At 47.4% G+C, this 25,997-nt stretch overlaps 1 protein-coding gene across 19 annotated transcripts in view; it reads left to right on the top strand.

The window, feature by feature from the left end:
• LOC149325704 (polyamine-transporting ATPase 13A3-like) overlaps nt 1-25,997 on the top strand; it is a 783,814-nt gene that overhangs the window by 244,147 nt on the left and 513,670 nt on the right. For 4 of the 19 annotated variants that reach the window (XM_089563622.1, XM_089563623.1, XM_089563629.1 and 1 more), the window contains one exon: nt 21,047-21,178. The exons of the other annotated variants lie outside the window; for them this stretch is intronic. In XM_089563622.1, the coding sequence (XP_089419748.1) occupies nt 21,047-21,178 (132 nt within the window). The remainder of the gene's footprint in view (nt 1-21,046; nt 21,179-25,997) is intronic. 19 annotated transcript variants of the gene reach the window in all.

Genomic DNA, 25,997 nt, shown 5'->3' with positions numbered 1-25,997 from the left:
GTACCAGCCTCGCTCAAAAAAAGGTATTTGAAACCACCAGTCAGCTCATTCAAAGCGTATTAAAAGGGGAATAGCAATAAACTGTCTGCGCGCTGCTCTTGATAAGTCTTTCCCACATGAACTGCAGGATAGCGTGCGATTTCAGTTACAACGTCTGAGTAGTGCTGGTTTTCCTCGAGAGATGGTCAGCTCGGTGATAGAAGCCCTTGCCAAGGAAGCTCGTTGCCCACCGAAGCACAGCCCAAGTGAAGAACCGCAACGCCTGAGACCCGTGGCAATGCCATACTTGCACCAGATCTCCCATCGCGTCAAAAAAGTCGCCATGAAATGTGATGTCCCGGTGGTCTTCACGGCGTCCAAAAAGCTTTGGGGCATGTGCAATATGGTGCAAGGAAGAGGAAAAAGAACGAGTGCCGCACCAAGCACGTAGACAGGTTCGTTCCCTGCGAAACGGGGGTGGTGTAGAAAATACCCCTCAGATGTGGGAATTGCTACATAGGGCAAACTGGACGTTGCCTGAATGTCAGACTTCAGGAGCATCGCGCAGCCGTAGAGTCATTGGCGGGGACCGGGGAATTGGCAAAACATTGTCGCCATTGTAGTTATTGCATGCGCAGGTTCCGCGACACAATTGTCTTAAAAACATTGACCACACAGCTTAGCAGCGAAATCTTCGAAGTCTACTGCATAAAAAAAGAAAATGATCGTTGCATCAGCTCCACTTCAGTATCTTTATCTATGAAAGAGTTAAACTATCTAGATGCTAACTTGTGCCACGCGCGCCCACGTGCCTGTGTTATTTGATGGTTTCGGCTATTGATCAGGTGTATTACGGTTCCTGTATAAATGTGGTTTTCCTGTAGTAAACTTTAGTTGCAGTTCCGCGTCTTGTCCTGTGCTTTCCTCTCTTCGTCCTGCGTCGTTTTGTGCGGTTGCAATATGCACTCCATTGTCAACCACCAACTAGCCCGCCTTCACTTGTTACATGGACATACGGTATGACCGCGATATTTTCCTTTTCCTTTTGACTGGTTGTTTCAGATGCCTGTCGTTTGGTAGAAGCCTTAACTTTCTTCAGGACCTTACTGCACGCGAGCAAGATCACATCGTCAGGGAAGCCTGCTGACCTTTTGTCGCTTCATCTTGTCGCTTCTTCTCTTTGTCCTCGTTCTTTGTGCGCTGTTCAGTCCTGCCATGCACCAACTAGATCAACTCTCCGTACTTCTACGGTTCATTTGTAGTACATCGAGCCGCTTCACATGTGACAATAATGTTCTTCTCGACAACCAAGCCGCCCTGGCTTCGCGACTTGCCATGTGCGCGATCCAAGCACGAATGGCTTCCTGGTATGCAAGACGGGCGATATGCCCATTGGAAGCTCTGGTGTTGTGTGGTGGGCTACAACCATCAAAAGACCACAGCCGCAGTATGTGCCGCATCATATCATCAGAGTGGTGGCGGCAGTACAGGCTCTGCAAGGACAGCCTCGGGGTGTCGTGCGGCAAAGAGAGACACATAGTGCGGCGCTTTCGTGAGTGGTGTCAAGTGGCGGAAAGGAACACCGAAATCCTCTGGACCACAGCGCATCCTTGGACACTCTTGCAGAAGCCTCCCAGTCACGAAGGAAAGCTACTGATTATGGGAGAACTGCAGGTGCTCGAAAAACACCACAATGTTCTAAAAATGGGACCACAGTTCTGGAGACCAAAAAACTGGAGAAAATAGCACTGACAAGGAATATCTCCCGCCAGGCTCCTCAGGACAAACGACCTAGGTGCATTGTTGACTGCGTTGAAGCCATAAGTGTCAACAAGGAAAAAAGTAATAGGGCTTTTAACCTAGCTCCTTTGGTTAATTTCCTGGCATCCGAAAAACTGAGGCCTATCCTTTCCGACAAAAAAGAATTTTTCGTAATTAAGCCAGATACCTTATTTAAAGAAAAAGCGAGACTAGCCATCGACAAGAACTTCAAAATAGTAAATGCCCAGGTAAAAAGGAATAAGAAGAAAGCCTTACAGCTTTTGAGCAGTCAGGGCCTGGAGCGCCTATACTCTTCTGTAAAAAACGCAAACATCAATTCGTTGAAAGTATTTTTGCAGCGAAAACGCACAAACCGGGGATTCCATTTCGATGCATAAAGCAGGGGACACATGTCCGGCAACGCGTCCGGCGCGCCGCTCCGGTCGCCGCTTCCGAACTGCCGCACCACAGCAAGCAGGGACACACAGGGAGCGATGAGCATCGCTGCGCCGCTCAACCCAAGCTCCGCCCACAACCGGCGTCGCACCTCGCCGCCGCGCAGCAGTGCATGACCGCGCTTGGCTTGGTGTACAAATATTGCAAGGAAAGACGGCATCGCCTTGTTATCAGAAAGACTGCCAGCTATACTCGAGCGGCGACAAAGCATGCCTGCTTATGTTGCGAGCTTTCGGCAACGGCACCGCTCGCGGGCGCTCCGGGCGACGAGCTCTGCTGCTGCCTGTCTGCCGTGGTCGTCGCTAGGCCTATAGCCTGCATCGCATCGAAGCGGCAGTTGCCGGCGCTTCGGAAGTCGCCTGCGCTATAATTGAAGGCCTATTCTTCACTCCGCTTTGCTGTCAACAGCATCATCTCACAATAAAATAATGGTGTGGTCAGTTTCCGCGACGCCTTCAGCAACGGCTAGCGGGCGCCAGTCGAGCCAGACCCCAGAGTCGGGCCAGCTAGCGGCAGCAGCTGCGAGGCGGTTCTCGCAACTAATTCGCTCGTACACCAGTTGTTACTTTTACCAGCAACTCGGTATTGGCCAATTAACCAGAAAAATGATATAATTTTCTCAATTCCCTATTCCAGGGTTTATTTTTTACGTCAAGAACACTCATTAGCTCGTTTTTATGACGCCGGCAGACGGGATCCAGGCTGGCCTGCCGGCAGGCTCGGCTTACTTCACGTTCGCACAAGAAAATACAGAACAGCCATGCTACCAGAAAGGATGCTTCCTAGATTCGAGCAACGACAGCATGCCTGCGCTATAGTGGAGCTTTCGGCAACGACATCGCCTGCGGCAACGCCGGGCGACGAACTGCGCGCTAGTCCCCGACTGCCCTAGTCGTCGCTAGGCCTAGTGGTTTCGTATCGACGCCGCAGCCGAGGGCTCTTCGGCACTGGCCAGCGCTCAAAAAAGGTGCTACACTCGGCACCTCTTGTTCGTTCTCCCAAATCCGGGACTGTTTGAACGAAGACATGGTGTTCGGTGAAAACAGCGCTGTCAAACAAACCCTACAATTCAGCAGCCGACACACCGCTCACCGCTGTACCTCTGTCGTGCTCACCTGTGACGTCGCGAACTCGACGTCATTGTGACGTTGGCGCTCTGCGCGCTCGCATTGGCTGCCACTGCCCGCCGGAGCGGCGTGCCGGACATTCGCCGGACGCGGTGCACCGGACATATCTACGCGGTTTGACGCGTCCGGCGGTCGCCGGCTGGCCGAAGCGGCGCCGCCGGACGCGGCTAGCCGGACCGGATTCGGAGCGCCCGCCTGACATGTGGCCCCGCCTTTATCACTGAACGAAACACGTGGCAGCATGCGGTGTCAAAGGTTTTCCAGAAGGGCCTTGACGCACTGACAATCGAGGATCCTTTCCATGTGTCGCATTCGTCTGCTCTTGTGGACCCCTCATGTAAAGTTCTCACCCGAAGGCCCATGAGGTATTTGTAATAAATAAATAAATATTTGGCATGCCACAACCCAGGTGCCTGTAAGGCGTTCAGCATAGGCGTTCACGACAAGCACTATTCGCTTCAGCATGATCATCTCTTGGCATGTGTTCGCAAATGTATAACAGATAACGATGAGCCAAACTTCATCCTCAATGTTGGCATATCTGTGGAATCTTTTCTGGAACTGCTGTCCATATACCTGCAGTCCATATCTTTTGAGTTCGAAGGAAAATTGTATTGACAGAAAACTGGCGTGTGCAATGGGCCATGTGCGGCACCAGTTTTGAGTGAAATTTATCTGAGTTATGTTGACAAGGCCATCGAAAATAACATACCCGCTGTTGTAAAAAAGGTATTCAGATACGTCGACGATTACCTTCTTTTCGTAAGCACGCCTGATTTCTCGAAATGCGTTGAAGGCATTCTGGAGATATTTCACAAATGTGGAAGAGGTTTAAACTTCACTTTTAAAACCCCGTCCGGTGATATGCTTCCGTTTCTCGATTTAAGGTTGAATTTAGGGCAAGACCATGTTTGTTGGATGTATGCACCAAAATCGAAGAAGCCTTTGCTCAGTTTCTAAATCCGGCCATTCCAAGTTAGTTAAATGTGGCTTAGCGGTTTCATGCATAGGTTCGGCAATTTTCAAATCCTGCGAGCATACCATAAAGAACGCTTTAAAGAGCAGGAGCAAAAATTGAGGTCAGCAGGCTTCCCTGACGACGTGATCTTGCTCGCGTGCAGTAAGATCCTGAAGAAAGTTAAGGCTTCGACCAAACGACAAGCATCTGAGCAACCCGTCAAAAGGAAAAGAAAAATATCGCGGTCATATCGTATGTGCATGGTATGTCGCATCGCCTACGACAGGTTGAACATAGGTATGGAGTAGACGTTATGTTTTCGGCGCCCATTAAGCTAAGCAGGATTTGTGCTAAAGTAAACAGAAGAATCGATGACAAGAAAAGCAGTGCAGAGAATACCAGGTAAAACATGATACCAGGTAAAGCATGAGGTATTTTTCCTTCCTTGCTCAAAAGCGGTTGTATACAGAGTTCCGTTCACATGTGGCAAGAATTATATCGGTCAGACAAAGAGGTGTCTCAACATTAGGCTACGTGAGCATGAAAACTCATTGGGAAAAGCACCCTCATCGAACCTAGCACTACACCATAAGGCGCCGCCGCGGTGGCTCAGTGGCTACGGTGCTCGGCTGCTGTCCCGAAAGACGCGGGTTCGATCCCGGTCGCGGCGGAAGAATTTCTTTGGAGGAGAAATTCGAGGCCCGTGTACTGTGCGATGTCAGTGCACGTTAAAGAACCCCAGGTGGTCGAAATTTCCGGAGCTCTCCACTACGGCGTCTCTCATAGCCTTAGTCGCTTTGGGACGTTAAACACTCATAAACCCATAAACCCATAAAACACCATAAGGAATGCGGCCATAAGCCCCCGTCACACTCTCCTTGCGTGTCCTTGTTCAATAATGCTTCAGCTTTGTACAAGCACAGAGAAAAATTGACTAGAGAATTAAAAGAAGCCTACCTCATTCATAAAAATTGTGACACATGCGTAAGCATCCCTTCGGTAATCATTCATCCTCGCGAAATCGCGTATCTAGATGAAGCTGCCTGATGACAGCGATCCTATCCGCTAACCATGCGCACCTGGTTGTAGTAATGTTATTTTGTACATATACATGTTATTTCATTTAACCATTCATTTGATAGTCAGCGCTCGTGTCTTGTCGCTTCTTATCTGTGTCCTCGTCCTTTGTGCGCTGTTCAGTCCTGTCATGCACCAACTAGCTCAACTCTCCGTACTTCTACCGTAATAGAACACTGGATCGTCTAGAGCGATTTTCAAGGTAGTCAATTTTTTTTTGTACAACTGCAAGACCTTTGTCACTGTTCACCCCGGACTGAGCAGATGGTGCGGTTGCAAATTTCTGCTCTAAATCCTGAATACGCTTTGTAAGTTTTCATAAATCAGTTTTTAAGTATGGGTGAATCTGAAGTAGTTTGTTGACAGATTCTTGAAAGACTGCATTGCTAGCCTGAACGCGTAAAACAGAAGCCGGTACAAGGTCCAGGTTTTCCTTTTGAGCCTTAGTCATGGGTCCTGGGTTTAGCTCGTCATCGCCTCCCAAAACTAGCAGACACCATAAATATGATACACATGCGCGGAAAATTTTCAAAACATGCGGTGGCCACGACACCGCTAAAAGGCAGACATCATCGTCACGCTAACAATAAGCGTCACAGTAACCAACCTTTAGAAACGTCAGTGGTGAGCGTGGGGTCGCAGTGGCGGTGCCGTGGCCAGAGGGGCGTCGAAAGGCGCGCACTTTTGCACCGCCTGATCAGCCGTCACAGTCTCGCGTTTCAGTCGTTCGTTTAAACGTTTTCAGTTATTGTTTCAGTTCCTTCCTCAGTCGTGCTTCATTTTATGTAGTCACAGTCCCGTATTTCCCGCGGGACTGTGACTTCATTGATGCACAATCGTGTGTACTTCAAGGAAGAGACGGCCGCCCTGGTCCGGACACCCGGGCATGGCAAGGGAGGTACCTTGTCCCACGGCAGCAGGCCCTGACCACGGGACGGCAGGCACGAACAGTGTGCAGCGCCGGCAGGATCCCCGGGCAGGCAGCACCTTGCTGAGCCCAGCACGGCACCCACTCTCCGAGGCCGCAAGAGGCAGGCGGGAGACGGGAAACAGCAGACCCCCGGTTGCGCTGAACCGGGCGAAGACGGCTTCCCCAGGCCTGGTTCACAGAAGCCGTTGAGCTGCAGCCCAGCCTGTTCGTCGCTCCTGCTCGCTGCTGTTCCGAAATCGCGACTTGCGACTCGGCGATCATCATATAGAGATGATCCTAAGAAGAAAGATCTCCCCTCGCGTCGTTCGCGCCACGCTCCGTGGCTGCCTTTTTTTCTCTCTTTTCCGATCGAGCGCGAAGCCGCCGCTAATGCTGCAGGGGCGCAGGTGTCTTCACAATCCGTCTGTAGTATGACAGACTCCTTTCTTCTAGGCAGCTGTGGTCTCGAAGGAAAGCAAGCACAGGAAGTGGTCGCTGACATCGAAAAGAATTGCTCCAGCGTGTGTGTTGCGTTTGTCAGTGTTAGTGATTATGATGTCAATTAATGTCACAGTCGACCAAGTGTTGCGCATTGGCCCATCAATGAGAATAAAAAAACGTAACTCCCTAGCTTTGTAAGAAGTTCTTCTGAGGCAGAAGCAGTAATCATATCAACATTCATATCACCACAAAGAATTGATCTGGTTTCATTCGATGATGCATGGTCCAAAAGAATTTCTCAAACACGAAACAATGCGTCAAAACTTCCCTCGGGTGGGCGATAAAGCACCATATCCACGTATTTCCCACCTTCAACAGTTAAAATCTCATAATCTGGGGTAGACTCTCTAAAAGTGTTATTTACATCTAGGTTTTCAGAGGCTGTATTGGAACACCACTGCCCTTGTGACCACACTTGTTAAGAACAAACTGACATAGTCAGAAAGGTTAAGAAAACTGGAATCATTGTGGCAGCACGTTACCGTGAACGTGATAATGTGGAAAAAAGAAGATTCAATGCTGCTATTTCTTCACCTCAGTTATTCGCAGAACGACAGTCTAAGTTGAAATATTTCATGTAAACCTGGTCATTATTGCAGGCCAGCTCATTTAAGGCAGAAGAGGCAAGAAGGTGTTGAGAAACAATTCGGAAAGAAACAATAGGTCATAAATTGACGGATTGCTAGTTCAGCTCATCTTCTCAACATCATCTATAGTGTTGATTTTGAACAACGTACTGTTGTCGTACTGACGCGCATTGATCTGGCCATTGCGTACCCAGAAAAACTTCCCTTTCTTTCCACTTTTTTTTTGCCAGTTGCTTTGCCAAGGAATCGGTTCCGTTCTTGGAGTAAATAATCATTGACAAAAGCTGACGTTTTGGTTTCAAATCCAAAATCTTCCCAAGTCAACATCATCGCCCCCGCCTTCTCGAGGATGCCGTCTCGTTCGCGCCTGCTTGCGAACTGTCCGAAAAAGTTGTTATCAGGTTCATTGTTCGACACGGATGTTTTGTGCAGCGTGTCGATATAAGAAGGAGCGATGCTTTCGGCGAGCTTATAATAATAATAATAGATATTTATTCATCACCACGATGAAAAGGGCCGAGGAAAAAAGCCAGCAAGGCTTGGCAAGCCCTCGGCCCCTACATATACAAAGGCTTCAGGGAAACAAAGAATACATATTGTGCAACAGTATCACAATAACAAAAATAGTACTACAAACTTTTGATGCAAACATTGAATATAAAGGAAAAATGAAAAGATTATAAAACCAGTCTAATTTTTGAAGCAGGAAATGTTTACAAAGGTCACGGATCGGCGTACTAATTATGTCTATATTTTTATGATGTAACGTGTTTAGGTGTTTAGGCAGCTGGAAGGCAATCATCTCTAATCCGTAGTTTGTTCTTGGAGTTTTAGTCTGCCACGGGGAGTGTTGTCTAGTGTTATACACCTTCTCGCTCGGCGTTAGGCAGGCCAGTGTCCCCAAATAATCAATATGACGAAGTAGCTCCTTCTTATACCTCGAAAGCAGTTGAAAACTATAGTTGTCAAAAATTTTCATAATACATGCATCTTCAAAGTACTGGTTTCTATGCTGGTTGAAACTAAGCTCGAATATGCACCTTATCGCTTTCTTTTGAAGTAGATAAACTTTGTCAAGATTATTCAGAGTGGTCATGCCCCAGACAAGGTGACAATAATTCAAATGGGACAAAAACAAAGATTTGTATACGAGCTCCTTAATCCTCGCAGGAAGCATTGTTTTCAGGCGATATAGGTGTCCTACGACTAGAACGAGTTTAGGCAAGATAGTATCTACATGATGGTCCCATGACATTGTTTCGTGAAAGACGACTCCAAGTGTTTTAAATTTTTCTACTATCTCAATCTTCTCTGAATTAAGTAGTAGCTTTTTATTTGTATGCAGAAGTTTTTTCCTTGGTCGGAAGATAACAGCCTTGGTTTTATTCACATTTATTTTTAACCCATTTAGTTCTGTCCAGGTGTTTAGTTGGCATAAAATATTGTTTCCTTTGTCTATCAGGGAGTCGCAGTCATTCGTTGAGAGGAAAATACTTGTGTCGTCTGCATAAATAAAAAACGATGCTTGGTCGTGATGTTTACTATGTCGTTAATAAATAAGTTGAAGGGTAAAATCCCCAATATGCTACCCTGTGGCACTCCACATTTTATATTCTTTAAAGAAGACTCAATACCATTAATGCTTGTATACTGTGCACGATTAGAAAGATAAGAGTTTAAAAGTTGCAGAGGAAGACCTCTAATTCCATACATTTCAAGCTTTCTAATCAGCATTTCGTGATTTAGAGAATCAAATGCTTTTTTTGAAATCTGCGAAGATAGCTAGCACGATATGTTTCTTTTCAAAACTGTTTAGGATACATTCTTTCTCGTGAAGAAGCGCAAACTCAGAGGATTTATTCTTCCGAAATCCAAACTGCCATCCTTTTATAATATCATTTTTTTCTATGAATTTTTGCAGTCGAGAGAAAATAAGCTTTTCTAAGCCTTTAGAAAAGACAGGGAGCAAAGAAATAGGTCTATAATTTCCAAGGGAGTTCTTGTCACCTTTCTTGTATATAACTACTACTTCAGCCACCTGCATTTTATTTGGAAATACGCCATTTAAAAAACATAAGTTGAATAAATAACTTAGTGGCGATGATAATATGTCTATAACAAACTTTCAATAACCAAACAAATGCTAAAATCTGCATTGGTGGAGTCGAAGAAAACGTTCTTCAATAAAACGCTTACAAACTTCCTTAAAAGCTCGCCACAAAAGTTTTGGCGATATTTCGCAGATAGAAAGAATGAAATAGAACAGATAGTGGATGGCGACGCAGTCGTGACAGAAAAGAAAGATATTGCAAACGTATTTAATCATTTTTTCCAATCAGTTTTCACGAAGGATAGATGTGACAGTGACGGTGATCCTTTAGTCTGCGCAATACAATACCCAATGGAAGACCTACGCATTACAAGGGAGGGCGTGTTCCAGCATTTGCTTAGGTTAGATGCAAAAAAATCGTGTGGCCCAGATGAAATACCAACGGTATTTCTTCAACGGTACGCTCAATGGATGTCGTATTATTTGCAGCTTTTATTCGAAAAATCTTTGCGGGATCATTCAGTACCTCAGGACTGGCGCGATGCCACCGTTGTTCCGATATTTAAAAGTGGCAATAGGCTATGTGTAAACAACTACAGACCGGTCTCGCTCACTTCTGTGTGCTGTAAAGTCCTAGAGCATGCAATAGCAAAACATATTCTGTATTCTTTAGAAAAAAAAACGATTTATTATGCCCAGTTCAGCACGGTTTCCGATCTGGCCTTTCGACGGTGACACAGCTAATCGAAACTGTACATGACCTTTGTACAGCTACAGATGAATGCCAACAGGTAGATGTTGTATGTATAGGCTTTGCGAAGGCATTCGATAAAGTTGCACATCATAAACTACTTTCCAAATTGAGGAGCCTAGGAATTAGTGAAAATGTAGTATTGTGGATTCAGGCATATTTAAAAAACCGTTATCAAAGGGTCAGAATCGGGAAAAGTGAGTCGGGGAAGTGTGAAGTTGTGTCTGGAGTGCCGCAGGGGTCTGTTTTAGGCCCACTTTTGTTTTTATTGTATATTAATGATATTCCGTCTAATATTAATCCACCTGTAAAAATTAAACTATTCGCCGATGATTGTTTAATTTACACGCGTGTAGCCTGCACGGAAGATCAGATCAAACTAAATAAATGCCTACAATCATTAAACTCGTGGTGCCAAAGATGGGGCATGGTAATTAACTACAATAAATCTACATACACTCACGTAACTAAAAAACAGAACGTTATCAGATTTGAATATAATATTGGAGAAAATACCTTGGTCGAGGTGAAGAGTTTTCGGTACTTAGGGGTGACAGTGACGCATAATCTAGACTGGCGTATTCATATTGAGAATATCTATTCAAAAGCGTACCAGAAGCTTTGCTTTCTTAGGAGAAAACTTCCAAACGCAACTAGAGAAATTAAGTTAGTCGCCTACAAAACGTTTATACGACCAGTTCTGGAATATGCGAATGCTGTGTGGAGCCCTCACCAAAAATGCTTAAAAAAGAAGGTAGAAAGAGTACAGCGGATTTCAGCACGTTTTATATGTTCAAAGTTCGCCGTACTGACTCGGTTACAAAGATGATGCAGCAGTGTGAATTGGAAACGCTGGAAATTAGAAGAATAAAACATAGACTCAAACTTTTTTCCAGATAATGCAAGGGACATTAAAAATAAATAAAGAACATTATGTGAAAGCGCCTCTAAAACGTGGTTCCCGGAAAAACCACAGCAGGGTACTACAGCCTATTAACACACGTACGGATGTGTACCGGTATTCTTACTTCCCTGACGTAATTGAAATGTGGAACAAATTGCCAAGTGATGTTGTGGAGAGTATGAACGTGCAACAATTTGAGCTAGGTGTTGATACATTTTTGAGAAATGGTGTACAAATTTTGAACTCTGACTCATGATTGATCATTTATGTATTTGTTTTTGTTCCCTCCCTGTAACGACCCTCATTTGAGGGTTAACAGTATGACCAAATAAAAATAAATAAATAATAAATAAATAAAAATAATTGGCTTGACCTGGATATCGTCCGCATCACAGGCCGAACTATTAGACAGTTTCAAAAATGCCGACACAACCTCAGCCTCAGAAACAGGATGAAGGAACAAGCTGTTTTCTAAGCGCTCATTAATGTAGGGGTAGTCAATATTGTCACAAGGCATGCTTATGACATCTGTGAAAAAGCTGTTAAAAGCGTTCGACACAGCGGCACCAGTGAGGACATTATCGCCACATGTTATGGTTTCAATGGCGCCTTTCTTTCTCGAGGGCTTTAACAGCGAATTAAGTTTTTTCCATAGCAGGTCTGAAATATTACCACATCCGTCAAAATATTCACAGAAATATCGATCTCTAGCAAGCCTAATATCATTGTTTAGCTTATTTCGATAGGCTTTAAATGTTGAAAACACTGCAGGATCCCTGCATTTGATAAAGTTATTGTATATCTTGTTTTTTTCCTTTATTCGCTTTAATAAATCACGTGTAATCCATGGTTTCCTTATATGTGTCGATTGCCTTTTGGTTACATATGGAAAATGCTTTGCGTACACTTTTTTCACAGTAACAATAATCAATTCATAGGCAAAGTTGCAGTCTTCCATAGAATACAGCTCAGAGAAATCTGCCTTGCTAATATCATCGCGGAAAATTTCTGAGCTTTTTTCAGCGACGAACTGGGTAGCGTGACATGACTTTGGTTTTTTATGGCGTTTAGTCTCTTCAACACCCATAAATGTACCAAGATGGCCACTGATGTCACATAGCAGTACTTCTCATTCAACACATGAGGTGTCATAATTTGTAATAAAAAGATCAAGTAAAGTTTCTGTAGAACAAGTAACACGAGTTGGTTTAGAAATGACATTTTCACAGTTATTGCTCTTAATCACAACATCGAAACATCGCGTATGAATATTGTCACACATCATGTCTAAATTCAGGTCACCACCAAGTATTATCTGTAACTTTTTTTCATTTATAAAGGCAAGAAAGTGGTCAATGACATTAATGAAGTTCGAAATGTTTCCGTCTGGTGGTCGGCAGATTACAGAGAGAACCATGTCACCAGCAATTACAGTCAATATCTCGTAGTCATCACTGCAAACACAATAGTGATCAAGGGTGTCAGATTTCACTTCGTTGCTTACAAGCAAACACACGCCGCCGCCACGACGACTGCTGCGGTTAAGAAAAAAGCTCTTGTAGTGAGGCAGAATGAACGTCTCGTCATCAGACAACCAAGTTTCGGTGAACATGATAACATCATTGCTGAAATGAAATGAAGATAACAATAGGTCTATTTCCGAAAGTTTCTTATTTAGCGACCATGTATTTATATGAAAACATTTAAATAATGTATGGTACTTCGAACCAAGAACGTCTTTTAGTTCCTCAGGAAGCAGGTAGGAAAAACTCATTTTTTGTTGTTTGCGTGGTTATCTGCACTTCAAGGTGGTAGCGGTTTAGCTCACGATCTTGTCAAGATTGCACTCGTCTTTGATTAGATAGGCGGTTTCGCCGCTTTCCTTCCTCACGTAAATTCTACCATGTCTGTACCATGCAAAACGGAATCCATGGTCATCCGCCCACGTCTTTGCACGCTGCAACAGCTGCCGATTCCGCTTTGTGTTCAGAAGTGCTGCATATATCTCGTCCAGATATATGCAGCACTTCTCATCTGTCCGCAGTTCGTTCCTGTTCTTAAGTCACTCATCGCGTGTGCGTTTGTTGGCGAAGCGAACAAGGAATTTGGGAATTTTAGAGCCCTTAGCCGGCAGTCTGTGCAAATCATTAACTTCCTGTTGGGTCACCGCGGGTAGCTTTATCTTTTCGGCTACTTCGTTCACTTTTGATAGCAAGTTCTCGCCAGGACAACTGTGAACTCCGTGGATTTCTAGGTTGAGGGAACGGCTGGGCTGTTCTAACGTGTTCATGTCCTCCTTTAGTTGACGTAACTCGACCTGTTGACCATCTTCTACCTTCTCAACGCGTTTTAGCAAGCTCTCGATTGTTTGATCTTGTTTGTCCACACGTGCCAATAGTTCATACTTTGATGACATCATTTCCACCGATCAGCAACGGTCGCCTTCAGGCATGACAGTTCATTTACCTGTGTAACAAGATTTGCAAACATGATAGCATCGACTCCGTCCTCCTCGCTCTTTTTTTCTTTAGGCGTTTGCCGCGACTTGCCTGAACGACAGAGTGGGCATTTATAGCTTTTACGAGCTGCATCTCACCTTGTGCGAACAACTGTTTCCTGCAGCCCTGAACACGCACCGACATGGAAGCTGTAAAAGCATTCAGTGCAGACAACTGATGCGTCATCAGATTCCAATGGTTCGTTGCACTTGAAGCAATTCACGGTCATTTTACAGGAAGAGGAGGGGAAAAATCAGTTGGCAGCAGCAGCAACAAGAATGCAGAAGAGACAAATTACAAGTGGCAAATTACACACCTGCACAGAGCAGAAGTTTAGTGTTACGTCCTCGCGCCTTCGCCGCTGCTGCGAATGTGAAGAATCCGGGGGGGGGGGTCTCCCAACCAGCTGTAGATGCCAATGTTGCCTGTGCTTGACGCTGTTGGTGCGAGATTTGGGCGGCAAAGTCCAAAAAAGTCGCCGCAGAAAGGTCACCATGGTCCTGGCCACAATGCAGGCCGGATCCGCCCGCTTTCGTTCAGGCAGTTTCCGGACACCAAGGTGCAGTAGTTGGCCCAACCGCGGAGAATTATCCGGACACTGCACAGAGCAGATGTTTAGTGTTGCGTCCTCGCGCCTTCGCCGCTGCTGCCAATGTGAAGAATCCGGGGGGGGGGGGGGGGGGGGGGGGGGGGGTCTCCCAACCAGCTGTAGATGCCAATGTTGCCTGTGCTTGACGCTGTTGGTGCGAGATTTGGGCGGCAAAGTCCAAAAAATTCGCCGCAGAAAGGTCACCATGGTCCTGGCCACAATGCAGGCCAGATCCGCCCGCTTTCGTTCAGGCAGTTTCCGGACACCAAGGTGCAGTAGTTGGCCCAACCGCGGATAATTATCCGGACACTGCACAGAGCAGATGTTTAGTGTTGCGTCCTCGCGCCTTCGCCGCTGCTGCCAATGTGAAGAATCCGGGGGGCGTGTCCCAACCAGCTGTAGATGCCAATCCCTCCCTGTGTCTATGATTTCTTCTAGCTCTTCATTTCCATGCAAAGGTATACCTGTGATTTCTGAATTCGTGTTCCGCGAAAGCACCTCACATTGTACTATCCGCTATTCATGCATTTTTGCTTGCGCAGCATGAGACTGGCAACAGTGCTTCAATCTAGCTATATCTTCTAGCCGCCGCGGTGGCTAAGTGGTTATTGCACTCGGCTGCTGATCCGAAAGACGCGGGTTCCATCTCGGCCGCGCTGGTCGAATTTTGATGGAAGCGAAATTCTAGAAGCCCGTGTGCTGTGTGGCGTCAGAGCACGTTAAAGAACCCCAGGCGGTCGAAATGTCCGGAACCCTTCACTATGGCGCCCCTCGTAGCCTCAGTTACTTTGGGACGTTAAACCATAAACCAAACCAAAAATTCCTTCTCTCAAAGATGCATTTTCTTGTAGGGTTTCCTGAAGGTTCTGCTTAATTCCATCAGAGCTGTCATTTATGAAGGTAAGGCTAGCTTTTTAATGGTAGTTCACTGCGAATAGTTGAGGTTTAATTTCCTGTTTGAGTTCTTGTAGAGCAGAGGCTAGTTCCTTGTTCATTTTTGACATTCTTCATGAGAGCAGAGAAACAGCAAAATAGCAGCAGCAGTGTGGCAGACTTCGAAAATTCAGTTACACACAGAAATCATGAATGCAAAATCACCAAGCTGTTGCAAAGAAAAAAAATGGGAGCTCAGTTCCGGGGACACGGACAGTGCTGCTCACACCACTGCTTCCGAGTGGAGCGGGCCGCCATGTCGATACTAAATTTGTACCCACAGGTAGCTTGTGACGTCATGGTGCCGCATGTAGTTATCCATTGCGGCCGCCAGTGAACGACTATGGGCGTTTGTTGCTCTCTCATGGTGGCCTCGGACGAGGACAGGAATCCGCGCTTTGCCGACAGCACTGCAGAAACTGTTGCAACGAGAAAACGATGGCTCAGTTCCGGGACGTGGAGAGTGCTGCTTCCAAAGATGCTGCTGCTCCACCACTGCAGTGTTCAAAGTGTGCATTAAGGATACACAAGCATTCATCAGCCGGCCAAGTGGTCGATATTTGCCGACGATGGTAGCCTCCTTTTTTACCGGTAAAGACCCGAATGACGTGGCCCTTCTGTGCAACAGAACCCTCGAAAAGCTTGCATGGTTGTCCCAGGCTAACCGCATTATGATTAATCTCACAAAGATTAGAGTTTTACTGTTTAGACCAAGAAATAAACTATATACGCTGCAAATATCCATCGGTTATATGAATAACCATATCCCAATAGTAGACGAACACAAGGTTCTTGGTGTTATACTTAACTCTCACCTAATCTGGGATCCCCAAATCATCTGTCTCTGGAAGAACCTCTCTACTGTAACAGGCACTCTGTCCTGCTGCAGAAATATCTTATCCGAACAAATTAAATTGCAGTTATACATTGCGCTAATACGCCATTATTGCGCCAATCTAATAAGGCATTATTCGATTCACGCGCAGTTGTGATCATGAGTTGTTAAACCGGCTGTAATTCCTCTTCGCCCAATCGGCAAATTTACTTTAGCGTCTTTGCAGCATCTTTGCAGCAGTGAACAACAAATTTATGCTTTAGAATCATTTCATATTGGTTGGTTCTCTATTTTCACATTCAATACAAGTTCCAGTTAATTAAACATAACCTTCCAAAACATAAAACCTTCCATCCCTTCTAAGTAGATACCCAAAAGAGTATTTTTCATCTGAAAAGCATTGCGCAAATTTCTTGTAACCTCAGCTTAAACAATTCGCGTCAGCCTGATATGCTCATAGTGGTATATGATTTTTTATTACTTGCTGAATGAGTTCAATTGTCCTCAGTTGTGTACTTCCGTATTAAAAATAGATTCTTTTTGATGATGTGTGTGTTTGATACTAATACCTTTCAGTGTAGTTATGTCAGGGCAGCTTTGGCGCGTTGCCCACTGACATGCATGGGTTCAATGCGCAGTTTTCCCTCTAGAGTCAGTATAGTAGGAAGATAGAAAGTTGGGCGAGTTGAATCTTATTCATGATGTAGTTAGTGCCAAAAACTGTTGTAGTTAGCGCCAAAGAAAAACACGTTATATATATACATCTTGTGAAAGTAAGTCAAAAGAAACATACATGATAACTTCAAGAAAAACCTTAAAGTACGATACATCTCAAGAGTGCTGAATGACATAATAAATGGTGCAAAAGCAGAAAGCTTGGACAATCACAATCACGAAGAGCGAAAACGAAAAAACGAAAAAAGAAGGGAAGGGGTGGAAGAAAATAGTTCCACGTGTAGTCCAGGTATGCCAGTTGTTTTGCTGTTAAAGAAATTGAATGTATTTCCCTGCCGCGAAATATATAAAAGCCTCCGTGATTTCGCGTTGAAGTCGCTTTATATATGAAATGATAAATTTTCAGCTTCCATATAAGGGGATTAAATTTTTTCCTACACACGGGCCCACATTCCAGCACACAATCCGGTTTACATTCTTTAAATCCCTGGCAATTGCCCTCCAAATGCGAGGACTTCGATACAGAGAGCGATTTCTCGTGTTCTTTTAGCCGCACAGTTACACAACTTACTTAAGAAAAACCAGCCAAAAAGACGGGGACAAAGGAGAGACGAGGCACACACAACGACTGGACTATCAACTGTGCTTTATTGAAAAAACAGCCAGTCTCCAAGAAAACCAAACAGAGCATGCGCAGCTCAACGGCACCGCAAAACCAGCACAAAAAACAACAACAGCGATCTCGTAAGATAGTCAAACTGCGGTGTCAACGGGACAAGTAACCTAATTCTTTCTGCATCAACGTGATAGAAGCCGTGCTAACAGAGTTATCTCCATGATTGCTAATGTGAAATGCTTCGAGGATTTCCCGCTCAACCTTACCCTTGCCTCTACCGAGAAAAGTGACATTGGAAAACAACGGGTAGCACCCGCAATCGCGGCAATGGCGAGGCAAGTTTGCTCCGTCAGCCGGAGTCAGAGAGTTATGGTGCTCTCGTAGCCTTTCATTTATACAGCGGCCAGTTTGGCCGATGCAAACTTTTTCGCATGTCAGCGGAATCTTATAAACCACACGTTTTGGCTGGTTTTTCTTAAGTATAATGTACCAACTAACCCAGATTTCAACTCTTCTGCAGTTACACAACGTCCTGCCTGACGTATGTAGGTCTTGCCACAGGAAATAGGCAGCTCATATACCCCACCCGTTTTGCACGGGATTTCCCGTGCAAAACGGGTGGCATGTCTTCCCGGGCAGCATGCCGAAGTATGGCATGTCTTGGGCCTTTTCTACCCGCCGCGGTGGCTCAGTGGTTAAGGGGCTCGTCTACTGATCCGGAGTACCCGGGTTCGAACCCAACCGCGGCGAACGCGTTTCGATGGAGGCGAAACGCAAAAGGCACCCGTGTGCTGTGAGATGTCAGTGCATGTTAAAGATCCCCAGGTGGTCGAAATTTTTCCGGAGGCCTCCACTACGGCACCTCTTTCTCTCTGTCTTCTTTCACTCTCAACTTCATCCCTTCCCGTCTACCGAGATTTGTGACTGCACCTCTTTCTCTCTATCTTCTTTCACTCTCAACTTCCTCCCTTCATGTCTACCGAGATTTGTGAGACAGATACTGCGTCATTTCCTTTCCTCAAAAACCATTTAATGTTATTATTATTGGACCTTTTCTTACGTTTATTTTGTACTCTCCGGTGGTGGTGGTGGTGAAAACTTTTAATTTCTGAAATTGAGTTTGGGAGCCACAGAGTGGCCACGCTACATGGTCGGCGTCCCTAGTCCGGGACACCGCATGACAATGCCCCGTCTCTAGCCCGTTTCACCAGAGCCCTTTGGGACTCAAGCGAGGAGCAGTTGAGAAGGGCAGTCTCCCATGCCTCTCTGGAAGGGGTAGGTAGGGGAAGGGGGGAGGTGGGGATTTTGAGTACATGCCCACACCATGTGGAAGATATCACAGGTCTCCCCACAGTGTGGGCATCGCCCATCCGTGTTAGGATCGTAATGCTTTAAGATTGCAGGACAGAGTAGAGTACCTGTCTGCAGGCGCCTTAAAGTTCGCTCCTCCGTCTTACTCAGCCCCTTTGCAGGGGCCGGGAAAAGGCGGTGGATGTCGCTATAATGCGTTATAATTTCCTTGAATCGCAGCAGCGGCTGGTTAGTCTCCGAGCCAGAAGAGCTGGGATGAGGAGCCCGGTGAGTAAGCGCTCGGGCAGCCGCGTCAGCGGCTCTCTCTCCGGCTCTCTGTTATTCTGGTTACTAGGACGCACAGTTCCCTGAGCTTGTTTAGAGACGAAAAGATTACCTGTACCCCACAGCGTCTGGGCACTTTGCCAAAATTTTGCGAAAGTTGATGGTTGTTTGTTATCACCACCTTTACCTTCTCGTCCGTTGAGATGGGTATATATCATGTGTTTTCCGATTGAAGTGTTTTTTTTTTGCGAAAAAGCGCTCGTGTTTTCCCTTATAAATATAGTTTACAGACTTCTTATTGGCTCTATCGACTTCCTATAGATATTGCTTCTTGTCTATTCATAGTCTATAGACTCTCTATAGACAGAAGTCTACTAAAAGTGTATGGCCATAAATATATAGATTGTCTAGCTATAGGCTGTCCATGGAATTTGTATTGCCTATAGACTGCTCTTTAGGATTTGTCTATAGACAGTCTATAGACACTCTATAGACTGTCTAAAACTTTCTGTAAGGGTTGTCTTTCTCCAAACTTGGTTCTAGTTTTTGGCGCTAACTACATCATGAATCTGTATAGTAACTATATTCCACCAGCACCACCGTACAAGGATACATACCGAGTGTTTCATCGAACACTTTGAAAAATTTTCAAAAATAATCTTTTTGGGGTAAAGATAGGCCTTTTGCGGTGTAGTATTACCAGTGTTGGTGGACACCAGAAAACCGGTGAAGCATCTTAAGTAGCAAGCTAGATAACTAATTTTTGTTATAATTAACTTCTTAACTATTAAAATTAGGCGCCTATTTGCCATTAGATATTTGTAGCCGGTCGTTAGTAATAGCCATATTAGTTTTTGAGAATTTCGAAAACGCGATTACTCTCCCTTCTATGACTGGACAAAATTTGCCTGCATCATGCGAAAAATCCATTCACTATCGAAAGCATGCAGTCAAAGCAACCCCTTCAGTGCACGTAACTAGTCGAAAAAGCGAAATTTTGTAGAGCCACAGCGCCAAGGCTCCCAAGTTTTTCTTTCGGCACATTCTGGCTGACAGGGAAGCGTAGTGAACTGTCCCTGGTGTATGTGCTGCTTTTCAAGGTATTTTACCGCGACGAGCTCTCGATCCTCATGCGCCGTCTTCCGCGGAGATTCTTGTTTCACTTTAGAAATGCAGCCTTAAATAGCTGCTTCTTTTATTGGAATGCGTTTTAGAACCGCGAAAAGACGCAGGACATGACAAGGTGCCGGCGCGACGAGGTTTGTTTGCGGGGTCCAACTGTGCATTACAATAGAGTCGCCAACTAGCCCGCACGAACGTGTTAACTGCTTCTTCCGGGCTGCGAGGCCTATTCAAGGGTGTCGCGTAGCTGCGGCGAGGCAACCTAGACGGCGGTGATCAACTGAGTCCGACAAGTACAGCTCTTTGCGGTGGTACTTGTTGATCCGCCGGGGTCTTTGGCTGCCTCAGTGGCATCAGGAGAATTTTTTGTGCGGGCCGGCTTCATGGCAGTGAAAGCAGGAGGCCCTTCTCCAGTTGTCGCATTTGCGGGTCACTCGTTAGTTGGCCGGATGGGCTCTCAAGTCATATCGGGAGCGCTCCAAATCTGTCACGAACACTACTGGGAGACAGGCGAGGCCTAGCGCTCCTCTGTCTCCCTGAATGTCACCCAGCACGCATAGCCTTCTACGGGGCTCTAAAGGATGGTGCCCTGGCACAGCAGCGGGGCAATGCACGGCACAGACACGGCGTGGCTGATGCTGACGTCGGGGTACCAAGAGTCCAGCTGCGTCTCACGCGGGAAACGAAGCGACAAGGCGATGAGTCAACTATTGCGATAAAAGAAATATTAGAAAGCCTCATGACAATACGCGGTATACCAAGTGTTGAAGATCCCAAACTCGCCTGCTGGTCTTGCGAGACAAATCTCCAAACACACTTACCACGAAACTTATAGAAGCTTCATAAAAGGTTGGGAATTACAGTGGCTGGCCGGACACTTAGTTCTATGCGTCATTAAGAGCCTAATTCGTATTATTTGAAATCGTAGGAATCCTTCAATTGCAATGTGTTAATTCTTGCTCTCCCTATTCCGTTCCTCCTGTTTCAAACACTATGAAACTTCAAACGTCTTTCAGTTTTGCTCTCCCATTCCGTGACCAAGTGTTGCAGTCGATGTGCAATGTCGTTTTCACGACTTGTTGTGGAATAATAGGATCGCCGGAGAAGTGGTCGTCCGCTGACTTCACAGTGCTTCCACGCAGAGGTGGAGGAGGTGCCGTCCAGCTGCCTGGTGCCGGGCGACGTGATCTGCGTGCCCACCTCGGGGTGCCTGATGAGCTGCGACGCCGTGCTCACCGCCGGCAACTGCCTCGTCAACGAGAGCCTCCTCACCGGTATCCTGAGTCACTCAAGCAATGCCACCTTGATATTTTATATCAAGAAGCTAATTCCTAGCCACTCTATGGGCTTCGAAATTGACAAATCTAAAATCATACGTGCTGGAAGCCTCCGAGAGAAATCTTCTCTCGTGTAGGATCGAAAGCGGCCGTATTGTCGCATTGTTTTCTTCGGCTAATATAACTCGCGAAATGTTTGCACAAGCGTTGCCAAGTTTTCGTGTAGTGACCTCAAAATTGGACGCGCTTTATGGACGAGCCATTGTTCGACCTTGCCCCAATTCATTAGGGAGGCCAGCAGAGCTAGTTGGTGCGGCGTGGAATTACTGAGCCTCAACAGCACAAAGACAACGGAGACTAAGAAACATATGCACACAAGTGTGCTCTCAAACAGCCAAGGGCACAAAGCGGGGCGCTCTCTTCTGGTCACGGCTTTCTTCAGAGTAAAGCGGCCTTCATAAATGCACTAGATTCACTTGTCAGCATCACATACTCATGCAGTCCACGTATAAATGATTAGTTATAGACGAATCGCTAAGATTCATCTAAAACTTGTGCACATCCCCAAACCAGTTCTTACTTTACGCAAACTTGGAATCCCTGGCCTCAAGGCATTACCGTGAATGGCTGAAACTTTTTACTTGCTTTTTCATGAGCAGTTAGGAATTAATAACGCACTATACATAGATACCGCTAAACCCCGTTCAACACGTTCCTATCAGTCTCAAAAAATCTGCAGAATATACTTGCAACACTAAATTTTCCAAGGACGGCTCGCCAGTGGAATGACTTATCTGGTGGTGTTGTGCAATGTGGAAATTTGTCATTATGCTCTCGCGCGCTGTCCAGAATATCGAAATGGGCCCCCGTGTTGTCACTTTCTATTAGTTTTCTCATTTAGACCATGCCGTCAAGTTGCACTGCCTTTGTTCTGATTTGTCATGTCTTTTGTACTTGTCCTAAACATATTTTTTGCTTTACAATTAACTTACAGCTCTCGCTAATGTCTCCTGGTTTCACATTATGGCAATTTATGACGATCTCGTGCATGAAATGTTGATCCTATGTATATCGTGTACGCCTGCTGTCATTAGAGCCTGGCGCTCAGGCTGGCAGTGTTCTTCTTAATAAATAAGTAAAATGATATTTTATCACTTCACATTTTTAACTTTTGGTGAGAGAAAATGGTGGGACTGAAAGAAATTCATTGGTGGCACTTAGATATTGATACATGCATTCGAAGAGACAGAAGTAGTGCATGCACTAGAAGAGGAAGAAGTTAGCTGGCTCTCGCGCGCGCGCTCGAACCACTGAGGGACCGCCGCTGGTTTTTCGTCGCTGCGCTGGTGTTCGTTTTGGCGTTGCACGCTACAGTTTGGTGGAGCAGTGCTGGGTACGCTTCCTCACCAGCACACTCCATACAGCGTCACTACGGACCTCACACCGGTTCACCAGCGACCCAGCCGCCGTCTTCGCGGAGAGTCGCCTGAATTTGGGCCCCTTCCCCCGCCAACAAGGACGACGCATCCTCGACCGCCGAGTCCAACCTCCATGGCCACTGACACCAGGACCCCGCCGCCGATCCAGCCTCTACCATCGAGTCCAACTGCCGTGGCCGCTGACACCAGGCCCCTGGCGCCGGTCCTTTGCCACCCACCGCGAACACCGCCATCTTTTCACGGTGACGTGTTCGAAGACGCTGAGGACTGGCTGGAGACCTTCGAGCGGGTCGCACGCTACAACGGCTGGTGCCACGAGCGCAAGCTCAATAACGTCTACTTTGCCCTGGAAGAGTCTGCTCGGACGTGGTTTGAAAACCACGAGGCTATCTTTCCCACCTGGGAGATGTTTTGCCGGAGTCTCCTGGCTACGTTCCCCAACGCTGACTGCCGGGAGAAGGCTGAAGCTGCGCTGCACTCCCGAAATCAGCGCACGAACGAAAGCGTGCGCATGTACACCGAAGACATGGCCCGTCTTTTCAAGCGCGCCGACCCCAACATGACAGAGGAGAAGAAGCTACGCCATCTCATGCGTGGGGTTAAGCAGGAGCTGTTCGCGGGCCTCGTGCGCAGCCCACCCCGCACGGTGGCGGAATTTCTAACCGAGGCGACCACGATGGAGACGACGCTGCAACAACGGGCCCGCCAGTACAACCGGGACATCAACTGCATGGTGCCCGAACGCTTTTCGTCGTGTCTCGGCGGCAGTGCAGACACCTTGCGCGACCTAATTCGCTCAGTTGTCCGGGAGGAACTCCAACGGATCCATCTGCCCCAGGTTGCACCTGCGCCGCTGGCAGCACTGACTGAAGTCGTCAGGGACGAGGTGCGACAGGCTGCGCAGGCCCCTCCTGTCCCCGAAGCGCCGTCCCGGTTCGATGACAGACCCACGTACGCATCCGTTGTACGTCGCACGACAGGCTACGGTCCCGTTACCCAAAAGCCTGGCGTGAGCAACATCGGCACATGTCACGCAAGCGTGCCTGGCTACGGTACGGCCCCGGCGACCCCCGTGAGTAACATCGCCGCATATTCCGCAATCGCATCTGCTACAGCTGGGCCACGCCCTCGCAAGTCGGATTTGTGGCGTACACCGGACCGCAGGCCTCTGTGCTACCACTGTGGGGAGCCCGGTCACCTCTACCGAGCATGTCCGTACCGCCAAGTGGGCCTTCGCGGCTTCCATCCCGACGCACCCTGCCTTCAGAACGGCGAACGTCCGCATGAGATTGCGCAGCATCTATGGGCACGCCAGAACCCTGCCTACTCTGGAAGGCGAGAGTCGCGTTCCCCTTCGCCTCTCCGTTATCGCTCATCCAGCCCTGGCCGCCAAAGTAGCTCTGCTGGCCGTCGCTCGCCGAGAACGCGTCGGGAAAACTAACACCAGCGACCTCTGGAGGCAAGGTCGCTGACGTCGGGACGTGTCAAGACCCTCCATCGCGGAACCCTCGAGCCGACGATACCTGGACAGCGGGAGGCAGTGACAGTACCAGATACGCTGCATCCGATTTGCGTGTGACAGTTGATAGCACTGAGATTACCGCGCTGCTCGATACCGGTGCTGATTATTCTGTTATGAGCCGTGTCTTTCCTGGGGTGCTTAAGAAAGTTCTGACACCGTGGACGGGGACCCCCATTCGCACCGCTGGTGGCCACCTAATTTCCCCTGTGGGCAAGGGTACGGCTAGAGTTGGAATTAGTGGTTTCACGTACGTTGGTGAATTTGTCGTACTCCCCGAGTGTTCCAGAGACTTGATTCTGGGGATCGACTTCCTGCAGTCGAACGGCGCTGTGATTGACTTTCAGGAGGCACGTGTCCCGTTCTCGACCAAACAGGCTGTGGCGCGTTTTGACTCCCGCGATCATTGCAGCAACGCCCTGCGCATTGTCGAGAACGACGTTACGGTGCCGCCGCGGTGCAGTGTTCTGGTGCTCGTGCGGAATGACCTCTTTCACGACTACGAGGGCCTAGCGGACAGCCATAGCCCACTGCTGCTTAAGCGGGGACTTGCCGTTGCAAGAGGTCTCGTCCAACTACGTGACGGCCGCACCCACGTCCTCCTGACTAACTTTGCCAACGAACATCAGCACCTGGCATGGCTATTGCCTTCCTCCACGACGTTGCTGAGGTTCCAGGTTTGTGCACAGTGGGAGGACCCACTCCGGAGCATGCTGGCCCACATCACGTTCTTCAGTCCGTCAGAATAAATCCTGCCCTGCCGTCGGTTCAGAGGGATCTTCTGTCGGACCTCTTGGCAGATTTTGCGGACTCTTTCGCTACGTGCTCGAAGATCGGCCGAACTCCACTCGCCAAGCATCGTATCATCACTGACGAGACTACGCGACCCGTCTGTAAGCGCCCATATCGTCTTTCCCCGGTGGAGAGAGAAGCCATTCAGAATCAGGTTGGCGAGATGCTTGCAGACGATGTCATTCAGCCGTCCACCAGTCCGTGGGCATCGCCTGTGGTTCTTGTCAAAAAAAAAGGACAATACTCTACGTTTCTGCGTGGACTACAGGAAACTTAACAACGTGACCAAAAAGGACCTTTACCCGCTGCCCAGGATAGATGACGCACTCGACCGATTAAGGAATGCCCGATACTTCTCGTCATTAGATCTTAAAAGCGGGTACTGGCAAATCGAAGTGGACGAGCGAGACCGGGAGAAGACGGCTTTCGTGACGCCTGACAGCCTCTATGAGTTTAAAGTGCTTCCATTTGGTCTGTGCTCAGCACCGGCCACGTTCCAACGCATGATGGACACTGTTCTCTCCGGCTTGAAATGGCAGTCCTGCTTGGTGTACCTGGACGATGTCGTTATATTTTCCACCACCTTTGACCAACACTTGCAGCGGTTGCGCATTGTGCTACAAGCGCTCAAATCCGCGCAACTCACCATCAAAGCCGAGAAATGCCATTTTGGCTTTGAGGAACATCGCTTTCTTGGTCACGTTGTCAGCGCACAAGGTGTTCGCCCGGACCCTGATAAGACCGCTGCCGTCTCAGGTTTTCCACGCCCAACTGACAAGAAGGCCGTTCGCCGGTTTTTGGGCCTGTGCTCCTATTATAGGCGCTTTATTCAAGATTTCTCGAAAATCGCGGAACCGCTAAACGCACTGACCCGTGACGACGCGCCCTTCCTGTGGGGGACCGACGAAGGGGCTGCATTTACCGAGCTTCGCAGCCGTCTGCAAAGCACTCCGATACTCGTCCATTTCGACTAGCATGCTGCCACGGACATCCACACTGACGCCAGCAATGTTGGCCTTGGTGCAGTGCTGATACAGTGGCAAGACGGTGCAGAACGGGTCATCAG

This window comes from Amblyomma mixtum, chromosome 10 (genome assembly GCF_055824585.1).
Source record: "Amblyomma mixtum isolate Tamu chromosome 10, ASM5582458v1, whole genome shotgun sequence".
Classification (NCBI taxonomy): Eukaryota; Metazoa; Arthropoda; class Arachnida; order Ixodida; family Ixodidae; genus Amblyomma; species Amblyomma mixtum.
The sequence above is the reverse complement of the archived record's forward strand: the minus strand, read 5'-3'. Positions and strand labels throughout refer to the sequence as shown.